The sequence below is a fragment of the Lemur catta genome, chromosome 6, assembly GCF_020740605.2.
Source record: "Lemur catta isolate mLemCat1 chromosome 6, mLemCat1.pri, whole genome shotgun sequence".
Classification (NCBI taxonomy): Eukaryota; Metazoa; Chordata; class Mammalia; order Primates; family Lemuridae; genus Lemur; species Lemur catta.
Window position 1 is genome coordinate 68,388,787 of NC_059133.1, and position 12,224 is coordinate 68,401,010.

Sequence of the window (12,224 nt, forward strand, 5' to 3'; positions counted from 1 at the left end):
TTTTATCATTTCAAAAAAATCACACTAGAAAATATTCTGAGAGGTCCAGGTAATCCTTCTTCTGTAAACTGATGAATCTGAAAATTATAGACTTTCACCAATGTCAGCGGTTTCTTGGCTTGTTTTTTGTTTTCATTTTTAAGAAAAGAAGAAATACTTACAACATGTAATCCACACTTCAGGGGGAAACAATTCAGAAACCTCAAAACTAAACCAAGTGTTTCAAAATGCCCTATGTCCTCATGAGCAAATTAAACCATAAATATAATTTGGCTAAAGAAAAAGCAGTACGTTTAAATACTAGATATTTTTACAATCCAACTTTACAGAAGGTGCTTATTCATTTTTCAAAGAAAAGAATAAGGATTTACAATGACAAGTTTCCCAATGTAAAAGTATTTGATTCATAGAAATTTAACTGAAGCAAAGATATTCAGGAATAAATCTATTAAGGAAAATAAGGCTCACCTACAGGTTTATAGCCAACTTACCTCTTTTTGCTTTTGATGTCAAGTAGTGCATAAAAAGAGAAAAACATTTATGTTTAACTGATTCTAATGTCATTACATATGGCTTATTCCATAAATACCTACTTAGAGTAAAGGACTATAGTACTAGTTTTTTTTAAAGGATCCTATGAATAGAGGTGAAGCCGGAACTGTCTGGAAAGCCAGAAACAGGTACTTATGATTAACCAAGCAGCATACTCCTATTGAGGTATCTGCGCCAGGCACCTGGGTACCACGTGGTCAGAAGCAAATGGTACCTCTTCCTGCTCTAAATTTCTAATTTTAGTTTTTAAGATCCAAGCTCATCATGGACAGATTTTCTACTTGTAGTAAGACACAATCTTAAGTACAATGAAGAACTGGGAGGAAAGGCTAAGTTTTGAGCAAAAAAAAAAGGACTAGACGGTCAACATCAGAGCAGCAAAAAAAAGTCCTTAACATGAGGAAAATATATCTCCTCCAACTAAAATAATTTCAACCTTTACATCCACTAAAAATAGGTTTAAAATGACAGTCCTGATCTAGACCATTATCCTGCAAAACAAATGTACGTATTTTCTTATAAATCTTTAAATGCAAATGTTTGAAATTATAGTTGTTTTTTTGAAATAATTATTTAAAGAGTGGCAACCTAATCTAGTCCGTCTCCTTAGAACATTCACTGACTCGTGCAATTACATGGGAGGCCGGCTCCAGAAGGGGTCCATCAGGAGATGTGACCTTGGACTGGGCACACTGAAGTGGCACAAATAATTTACATGCCAAAAAAGAAGAAGACAATCTCTAGGGTCCAGTAATGACTAAAGTGAAAACAAACTTGGCTTTTACATGTATAGCTCACAAAAACATTGTTCGTGATATTGAGAGTATATCAATGACTATTTTTGGCTGAGAGGTGACAATTAAAGGACAATGAATTTAATGGCTATATGACATGTTTATGACTTTGCATTTTTTAAAGATTTCTAAAACAAAGAAAGAGAGAAAGTCAAACATTTTGAGTTGTTTTTCCTTTTTCCTCTCATACCTTTCAGGCATAATACACTGGGGACACAGCCAAGAAAACTGAACGAGATCAACAGATGACTAAAGAGGTGAGTGTGTGGAGGAAGGAACACAGATCCTGCAAGAGGAATCCCAGGGGGTGGCAGGGATGCTTCATTGCCCTATAATGAATATAGTGCACCATGAATGTCTGCTGGTTGGTGAGCTGTACAAGTTTAATGAGTAAGTCACTTTCAGTTGTCTAGGAGTAAGTGCTACGGAACTACATTTTTACTACGTCATCTAAAACGAAAGTGGGAAGTGGCAAGCATGGCCTTGCGTGAGCATTATAACTGTACATCATTTGGGCTACGCTCACAGCCAGAGCTCAGACTCCTTCAGACCCTGCTCAATTCTCTCAGAGCTCAGCAGAGCCCCTGAATCCAGGTTTAGCACGTAGAAAGGCCCATTCTCCAAACTGTCTGTAATGCCCCAAAGGAGTCTGGTGGGCTGTCATGTTGATAGGCACCAAAGAAGCATTCCTGAATTTATCAGTAGTCCCATATCCAGAGTAATAATACCAGTATACTTTTAGATATTGAATCCCATCTGTTTTGAGAAAGAAATAAAAGTGTTAGCACTCCGCAAGGATTCAGCGAGAACTCGGGAACACTGCTCTTTCCTGCCTTCTATAGTCAGTTCATAACACAGAAATACTTTGAACGGTCAAAGATGTTTGTTTTATATATTAGATAATGGGAATTTTCCTTTTTCTTGGAAAAGAATTCCCTTTTTTTGGAAACTATACTATATGGTGCTGAGATATTTTAATATATCTATTTAGAAACATGGATTTCATACAATGAACTCCAGGTCCAATCATGGAGAGAATAACTTTAGTTCATAGAATCAGAAAGTGTCAGAGCTGGGAGAAGCCCCTTCGGGAATACCTCACCGTAGGCGCTCCTGTACACTTATGAGGATAGATGGACAGAGATTTCTGTCCAGCTGGTTAACCTAGAGATTGGCTTCCCTGTTGGGTACCTATTGTGGCTTCCTCTTAATATATGTTATTATTTACAACATCTCAGATAATGCTTTATAATCAGAGGGTTTGTTATAGTGGAGGTTGTTACGTAGTTACAGTGCGGGCAAATAGTAGAATACAGCAGACTAGTGCCAGCAGATTGGATTAGATGGTACCTGTGTGAAGATAACATAGAAAACCTGGCCATCTTCCCCTGGAACACGTGGCCCCAGCTAGCCACCAGAACTCTCCTTTGCATGCAGGGCTTTAGGATATGAAGGCAAGGCAGTAACAAAGACACATTGTTGTACAAGTACCCAACTCTGTGACACAATAGGTACCAAAGAAGCTAAGGATTAGGTGCTGTAGGTAAGTGATTGTAGATTGGTAGAATAAAGGTTGTTCTCTGTCTTGAGGGTGGAAAGCACACACAGGTAGGTGATGGGATAAAATGTGCAATGGTTTTAGCCTGCATTTGGACTAGTTTTTATTATTGGGTGGAGGCTGATCACTTCAGTAAGTCTGAAGCAGGAGCTATGATTTAGAAACTACCCTAGAGGCTGGGAATGGTGGCTCACGTCTGTTAGCTTAGCGCTCTGGGAGGCCGAGGTGGGAGGATTGCTTGAGCTCAGGAGTTCGAGAACAGCCTGAGCAAGAGCAAGACCCCTGTCTCTATTAAAATTAAAAAGAAATTAGCTGGACAACTAAAAATAGAAAAAATTAGCCGGGCATGGTGGCGCATGCCTGTAGTCCCAGCTACTCGGGAGGCTGAGGCAGTAGGATCGCTTGAGCCCAGGAGTTTGAGGTTGCTGTGAGCTGGGCTGACACCACGGCACTCTAGCCCAGGCAACAGAGCAAGACTCTGTCTCAAAAAAATAAAAATAAAATAAAATAAAATAATATAAAATAAAATTACATATGTGGCTCACATTATATTTTTATTGGATAACTCTGGTCTAGAAAGTGAAACCTTCCTGTAGCTGTCATTTTATCATTTGGCAAGAAATATTTCTATTGTATACACGGAAACATTTCAAGCTTTCTTAAAGTGTTGAAGCATGTCTTCCTTCCTCTCCATAACTTCTTCTGATTAAAAAGAAACAAAAAGATGAACTGACATAAAAGAGCTAAGATATATTATGTAAAAAAAAACAGCACACATAGCAATGCTTGTGGTTGTGCCAATGTTATTGTTAATATGTATATAAAATGCATATTTGTTTTTATGTATGTATATATTTATATGCATTTGCTTAGATATGTACAGAATGTTCCTGGGAGGATACAAAAGTTGGGTAGCCACAGTTGTGGCAGAGATCTACTTTCTCTTGTAAAACCTTTTGTACTTTTAAAATTTTGAACCATCATTACCTATTGAAAAATATGCTATACTTAAAAATTATTAAAAAGGAATAAAAATAAAAGTTTGAAAAGCCTCTATATTTATTTATATGTAACATTCTACTCTGTACTACATGGATTCATAAATTTTGCCCTCTAACATGGGTATTTTATCTTTGCCTTGAATTTTAGGCATGTCTGTATTAACACAACCAAATAAAGAAACATCAAGATGAAATACATGCTTGCTGGCTTAAATAATAAGAGAAGTGAATAACTGACTTGGAAAATTTCCAAATGCAATTGTTACACAGATTTTACTACATCACCTATATTAAACCATATCTGGGCCGGCGCGGTGACTCACGCCTGTAATCCTAGCACTCTGGGAGGCCGAGGTCAGGTGGATTGTTTGACCTCAGGAGTTCGAGACCAGCCTGAGCAAGAGTGAGACCCCGTCTCTACTAAAAAAAAAAAAAAAAAAAAAAAAATGAAAGAAATTAGCTGGACAACTAAAAATATATAGAAAAAATTAGCCGGGCATGGTGGTGCATGCCTGTAGTCCCAGCTACTTGGGAGGCTGAGGCAGAAGGGTCACTTGAGCCCAGGAGTTTGAGGTTGCCATGAGCTAGGCTGACGCCACAGCATTCTAGCCCGGGCAACAGAGTAAGACTCTGTCTCAAAACAAACAAACAAACAAACAAATATCTGAACTACACTATTTATAATTCTAAACATCAGAAGAATTACATGAATAGATGACAAACCACAATAAACTTGGTTATTTTAAGATACTATGGAAAATTTGGACCAATTATCTCTTATCCAACAAATTGAAGGCCTACTATGTGCCAGGTGTTATGCAAGAACTGGGATTCTAAGACCAAGGAGGCAAGGTCCCTGCTACAAGGAGCTTACAGACTCATAGGGGAATCAGATTTTATTATAGACACACAATAGAGAATAAACAACTGACTGAATGAATAACTGAATAGGCTATATTCAGGTAGATAGATGCATATTCACACACACTCATACATTCCCAAATATACAGAAAATGTATTTTTTATTAATACAACAAACTCTCTGCCTGTGCTATCTGCAGTGGGTCCTAGGGGAAGAAGTGGCTAATTTCACCTAGTGGAGGCAGGGGATCAGAAAAGACTTCATAATGTTAGCATACGTACGTATGTAATGGTAAAACTGGTATATGTGATACACATAGCTTAAACCTTTGCAAGAGAAAATAAGAAAGGGGGGGATATCTTAGAATTCCAAAATATTTTGATATGAAATTAGCTCTTTGGATAAAAAAATCCAAACATTCAACTAAATTTAAGGAAATTCAGTATGTAATCTAAACAATCCAAATGCAGAGCTATTGGGAAAAAAAATTAGACAAATTCCCATATTTTTCAGTTTTCAATTAGGTGTCTGTCATCACAGTGACAAACAGAATCTAATAAAGAGACAAATCTTTCAGATGACATCCTTAACATTACACATTCCAATTCAAGATCATTCTATACTAAAAGATGTCCTAAAAATGAAATTAGCACTTGAAGACATAGTGAAAGAAATGAAAAGAAATTTGGGGGTGTTGTACATTTCCGCTGTAAAATAAACCATGACTATCCCAAACAAAGAACTAAAAAGACTCTTGCAGCATGCATGATTCACTAAAATTTGGAAATCTGAACCAATTTCTAATTACATATCTCATTGAGGCAAGATATAAAAATGTATTTTTCAACACATGATTGGTAATTTTGCAAATTAATATTTTTGAATTAACTTTTGTTTTGGCAGATTCCAAACTAAAGACAGCATGCTCTAGCATCTGGCAGCGCCCAGGTCTTTCTCTACAGGGAAGAGCTCTGTGGAAATTATGTTAAAAGAAAATATATGCTTAAAAGATTACAGGTTTCCACAGACTACTGTTCACTCCTATTTCAAGAACTGAATTCTGTAGAAAAAGAAAGTATAGCGATATGGAAAGGCGGAACACACGTAAATAGAAATGCTTCTATAGGAAAAAAATATAACTTATAAATAACAAAATGCTGAGGCCATTAGTTCAGGAAGTAAGTACTAACAGCATTCACTGAGCTCCTTTCACATACAAAATTTCAGAGGATGAGGGAGCACAGGCAATAAGAGCAGGCTGTGCGTACACACACAGGCTGGGTTATGAAATATATATAGTTGGACTCCAGCTGGAGACACGTGGAAACATTCACGTTCCTCACAGTTTTGATTCCCATCTCTCATCTGCTGCCTCTCATCTGCATAGTTCAGAAGTCTCTGTAACTGCTTCTTTATCTCACGTGAATCCATATCTAATCCACTCGCTACCTTGCTCTCGGGTGATTTTATTTTCTTAAATTTTTAATTCTTTGAAGTGGGGAATGAGAGGGAGGTTTAGTACAGAGTCTCACTCTGTTGCCCTGGGGTAGAGTGCAGTGGTGTCATCATAGCTCATTGCAGCCTCCAACTCCTGGGCTCAAGGGATCCTCCTGCTTCAGCCTCCCGAATAGCTGGGACTACTGATGCACACCATGATGACCAGCTGATTTTTCCATTTTTAGTAGAGATGGGTCTCGCTCTTGCTCAGGCTGGTCCCGAACTCCTGAGCTCAAGCAATCCTCCCCTGTCGGCCTCCCAGAGTGCTAGGATTACAGGTGTGAGCTACCACGCCCTGCCCGGGGTGATTTTATATAATGAAAATTTAATCCAGTTCTTACAACTGTTAGCTATGCCCATGGTAAAGTCTGCCCTCACTAGCCTGGCCCTCTGTCTTCAGGTCCCTGTCCACCCTTCCAGCCTCACTTGCCATCACTTTCAAGGCCTGCCCTTGCCCCAGGCTGTAGGCCTCAGCTCAGGGCATCTGTACAAGCTGGCTTCCTCTTGTTCTCGCCACCCACACCTGTACCCCTACCTCCAGTCTATAAAGGTCTAGTGACCTTCCATGGCCAGCCTCACATCTCTTCTGGAAGGATGTTCCTAACCTCTCTAACTCCTTTGTTTATTCTAGGAACATCTACTGGTAACATCATTACTTATTTGCCTACCTACCTTCCCTACTAGACTATGAGTTTATTTGAATATCATTGTATACCAAGAGCTAAAAAAAGTGCCCGACACATAGTAGGTGTTCACTAAATTGTTACATTTTGACGAATGAGTCAATGAGCAAATGGGTTAATGAAAGAAGTATGATTTTGGTACATGCTTAGGAATATAGGCTTCACAGTACAACAAACAGGCAAATAAACGTTTACTTGTTGAATGTAGTGAAACATAAAGGCAATTTTCAGTATGGACATGTTTGTGTGTATTGTTGCCTGCATATCTAAATGGGTAATTAATTATGTGTCTAAGGTTAATATATTTATGTGAATAGCTTTAAAAATTGGTAAAATCTAAAATATCACAGGAAACTTTTCAGATTTCAAAACAGTCCCATTCTCTCACACTAGTTCAGACACAGTATGGGGGCGGGGCACAGAAGAAAGGAAGGAGGAACAAAGGGAGGGAAAGGATTGAAATGATATGCGGAAACAACATATCCTAGAGGAAACTCTCCTACATGGCAAACAGTGTAAAGAACAAATTGCTTAGGCTGTTACTCCAAGAAAAAAATTCAGACTTGCTTTTTCAAGTTTGAAATTTCTTATTTATCTTGTACAAATGCTGTAGGCAGGTCTTTACTACAGAAATAACATCTCTTGTCTGTGAATTGCATGGAGTCCTTTTACATATTCTGGTAGACTTATTTAATTATTGATTAAATGGTAAGATGCTGCTGCTGCTGCTGCTGCTGCTGCTGATGGTGGTGGTGGTGATGATGATGATATAGGCCTAGGTAGTTAAGGCATCAGGATAAAATGTTGGCTACAAAATAACTGATGATTTTATGAAGATATACAATCCACTGCCTGATTACAAACTCCTGGATGACAACAGGGTCCCTTTTTGATTAAAATTCATCAAAGCTGGCAGGCACTTCTCACATTAGCTGGTAATTGAGGCTGTAACCTAAGATGCGCATGTGGAAGGGCACTGGCCTTTGTGTGCTGGGATAAGGATAAAGTGAAGAACAAGAAAGTCAACAAGCCATGGCCAGAAACCAGAATTAGGAGCTGAGGTAGCAGAAGCTGAGCCAAAGTCAGAGACACAGGCCAGAATCTTTCCCTAAAAAGGTTGTGCTAATGTAGCAAATCAGTACCATGCATTAATCAATTAATACAAAACATTTTACTACTGTTGACAATCAATGCCCCACCCTAGAGTTGATTCTCCGGAATTGAGAAATTATACCTTTAAGAAGGTGGGGTTTTCTGCTCACTAGCTCACAGAAATGAAATCTATTTGAAGGTATCTCTTACATAGGGTAAATGACATTTTATGTCCTGTGTCTTACATTTTTAAATGAGATTTACATCTCTCTCAATTCCTCAACCAAAGGATAAAAAGCAAAGTAAACTAATTTCATTTTTATTGATATAATTACTTCAGCGCTCCTCAACAGAAAAATAATACTCATATCTGCTTATTAAAATCATTAAAATCACCTAAAAATATATATTTTTAATATATAATAAACAATGCTTATCCAGAACATTCTGATAACTTAACAGGGGAACTGACCTTTAAAAATGATCAATGTACATTGTTATCATCTAGCAAATTTTATAATAGTCAATAATTTATATTAAACTCATGAATAAGAAATACTCATAAAATCTGCTATTTCCCATGGGTTTGAGATATTTCTTGCACAGAATGTAGGATTGCTTATATATGGCACATTTTTTCCTCTCTCAAAACTTAACGAAAACATTTTATATAGTGAAAGCATCATAAATAATGTTTAATATGTCTTACCGTATATAATTTCAGCCAGGGAAAAATAATATACATTGTCAATATTGGAGATATCTTTAGAAGCTACAATTTGTTTTGTTTGATGGGGGTACTCACAAGTCAATTCTATAGTAATTCGTTTAGCCAAGACCTTTGGCAAATGTTGCTAGATTGATCTGATAAGAATTTATTAAGAGTTAATCTGGTTGATTCCATGATGTATAATCAAAAATTCCTCAGCCTATAATAACAGCTTTACTTCCTTTCCTTTTATATTTTAACTTCAAATAAATGACAAGAATTGTAAAGGTTATCAATATGCTAAGTTGTTAAAGTGATCTTCTGGCCCAATAATGATTCTGAATTCCACATTACTTATAGCTCTAATTTTGTACATAGTCATCATTTCTAAGGTCAATGACATTTTCTGGTTATTTTACACTAAAGAATTTAAGACAACACACTGGTGCTCTCATTCATGTATGCTAACAGTATGTATAAAGTGGTAGAAAGATTCAGAATGTGTGAAAATGGGAAAAGTGTTTTGTGGGGCTTTTAGTAGTACATTGATATACTCTTTTTGACAATAACATCAAAATGGAACAAAAAACATAAAGATGTTCAACTTCTAACCCAGTGATCTCACTCTTGAGGAAAAAAAACCAAATAGATGAGGAGAGGAGAAGCTGAATGCATGAGGATATTCCCAGCAGTACTGTATAACATAATAAATAATGAAATACCTTAGTGGACAATAAGAGGGGAAGTAGTGATTAATGCGATAACAACATCTGAAATGAAATCTATGATACAATACGCTTTAAAAATAAAAATAAGACTAGGTAGCAAGGAAAAGCTTGAAATATATAATGTTAATGGCTTCCACAATGTAATGAAAATGATATAAAATATATATATCATGTAGACAAGAACAAGTCATACAAAAATGAAAATAGTTATCATTGTTATAACATTTATTCTTAATTTTTAATCTTATTGATATGTCACCTTTTTAATTAGAAAACCATATGAGTTATTTATTAATCATACCTATTTCTTTTCTAAGTTCCAGTAGATGGTACTACTAAATCCATTTGGAACACTAAAAAGAACACTTGTGCATTTTATCAAAGTTAAGTACCCTGATAAATCATGACCACTTTGGTAATTCACAGAGCGCTTCAAAAAGGGGTCTAAAAGGAAATGAATTATGAAAGTAAACACACTAAGTAGTTGTTCCTTTTTCATTTTTTAGGTGTACATTTTGGCTATTATGCCATTCCAACTCATCACTATGTGCTGTAAATTTCTATACCAAATCTTTTCATCCCAACCAATAGGCTAATTGAATCAGATAAGGAAAGTATTAGTGATCCAAAGGCTGAGGTTTCCAAAAAGGAATTAAGGTAAAATCAAAGTGAATTAAAAAAATTTATAGCAAAAGTGATCAACTCAAACGCTACAGTTGTGGCCAGAAGAGAACAGAAATGAGTACAGCAGGCTGGGTCTATATTAGGGAGTGGTGGGGACTGTGGCTAAGTGCAAAGGTTGCCCTATCTAACAGCAGCAGCCACTACATAGCTCCAACAGGTGTTGACATGCATGAATGCAGCCCTAGGGCTGCCAGATATTCAGAATCTTTCAAAAGAGGCCAGAAATATAGAAGTTCATGTGAAATCTCTGAGTATTTATTGATACCTAACTTGAATTTGTTTTAATTTTTCATTCTCTGTAATAGCCAAATAATTGCTGCCCTTGGGCTGATTTTGTTTCATGGGCTTCCTGTTTGCCACCTCTGACCTATACTTAACATGCAGGGATTCCTTAAAAGGATGATCTTTATTTGCCAAAAGTCACATTTTCTTTATTTCCCATGTGTCACATTTTTGATTTAGGCCTCTTTGTAGGAAAAATAACAACAGAGAAGAAAGGAAAAAAAAAAGAAAAATGCAAAACAGTGAAGCTTAGGTAAACTGTGAGCGTGATGGTAAGCAGAAACCAGTGAGGGTTTGCAACCTACCAGAACATTATGCTAAGATCTAAATGTTCCTGAGGAGGAAAATCTTAGAGGGTTTTCCTTTTATTTTCTATACAATGATTGAGGAGACATTCTGAGTCACTACAAAAGGAAATTAGCCCAATAGCCTTGTGCTAAATATGGCTCCCTTTACTGAAATTACATTAAAAATGATAAGAGAGAAATGAAAAAAATCTGACCAAGACAGAATCGCCACGAGCTACCAAATTGCAAATAGGATCCAGGTGTGTGTCCTGCATTGCGCTTGTTGCTTAACTTCCCTTTACCTATCCCATTCCTTCCAACTCTCATTTTCCATCCTTGGCTTTTAAAAGAGGAGTCCCGGAGACTTCTAAGGAATGTCTGGCTGTGTGTAAAGGAGGAAACAGGATTCTAAGTGTAAAGGAGTTTTCACTTTAATTGTAGGACTGGACACATCATCACAGTCAGACTCTGCGGATGGGTGGGCGTGAGTGGCTGGAAAGAAGGGGAGAGTTGTCTATTCAACTAGTCATTTGCATCACATGCACCCAAGGAAAAAATGTTTACCTGGTGGAGCCACGGTTAACCTTTTTTCCTTGCTGAGCCGGTGCCCTTGGATGAATTCATTCATGGAAGGGGGGCCCTTCAGAAGAAATGATTCTGTGGAGGTGGGATCAGGGGGGACTCCTAATAAATTCTGTAGGTAGGAGGCCCCTGAAGTCCTGGGACGGCTCTGATCACAAAGGGAAGGTGAAAATTGTCTTGCAGGAGATCCAAGAAAAATACATATAGGAAACAAAAAAGTTTTACTTTAATTACCTTTCAACGCCTCACCAGTGACAACATTATTTATACTGGCATTTAATTTTTTTAATATGTAAATCAAGATTTTTGATAATTTTTTAGTTTCCACATCAGGATACAACCCTATTGGGAAACTGTTCTGGATACTGGAAAAGAGATTTATTACAGTTAGTCAGTTTGAACCGCAAATAGAAAATATATGTATTATTTGATTCTTTAATGAAAGCTCCTAAAATAAAAATGTTATCATTAACTGAAAATACAGGGTAAGTCACTCAACAGCCAAGACTCTGGAAAAAGGTCATAAAATCAAGCCACTAAAAACCTTATAAGTGGTTTCTCTGAGCAGTATTCACATGCCAAACAAAAAAGCAAAAAGCATGAACACCTACTTTTAAGAAAAGTACTATATGTATTTCATTGCATTTTATCTAAACATAGACATCCCCTTTCAGCCAGTCATCAGTTTTGGTCATATGGACAAAAGCTCCCCTAAGAGAACATTTTCGTGTCTTTGCCCCATTAAAGAGAAGCTGGTAAATAGCACCATTTCCAGAGGTTCAATGACTTTTCAAATTATAACCCATGTAGAACACAGCTTCGTTCTTAATATCCACCTTTACCTACCAATTTCTAGGTAGGAAGTAAGGGAGAGGCATATTTACACATATAAGAAGTAGCAAAAACATTAACA

The 12,224-nt window shown here is 37.0% G+C and overlaps 1 protein-coding gene across 2 annotated transcripts in view; it reads right to left on the minus strand.

Annotated features, from left to right (window-relative positions):
* Positions 1 to 12,224, minus strand: part of BICD1 (BICD cargo adaptor 1) — a 218,603-nt gene that overhangs the window by 22,894 nt on the left and 183,485 nt on the right. Inside the window, exons 8-9 of one of the 2 annotated variants that reach the window (XM_045554052.1) lie at positions 11,294 to 11,487; positions 492 to 500 (exon numbers count right to left, since the gene is read on the minus strand). The exons of the other annotated variant lie outside the window; for it this stretch is intronic. Of the exons in view, the coding sequence (XP_045410008.1) occupies positions 492 to 500; positions 11,294 to 11,487 (203 nt within the window). The remainder of the gene's footprint in view (positions 1 to 491; positions 501 to 11,293; positions 11,488 to 12,224) is intronic. 2 annotated transcript variants of the gene reach the window in all.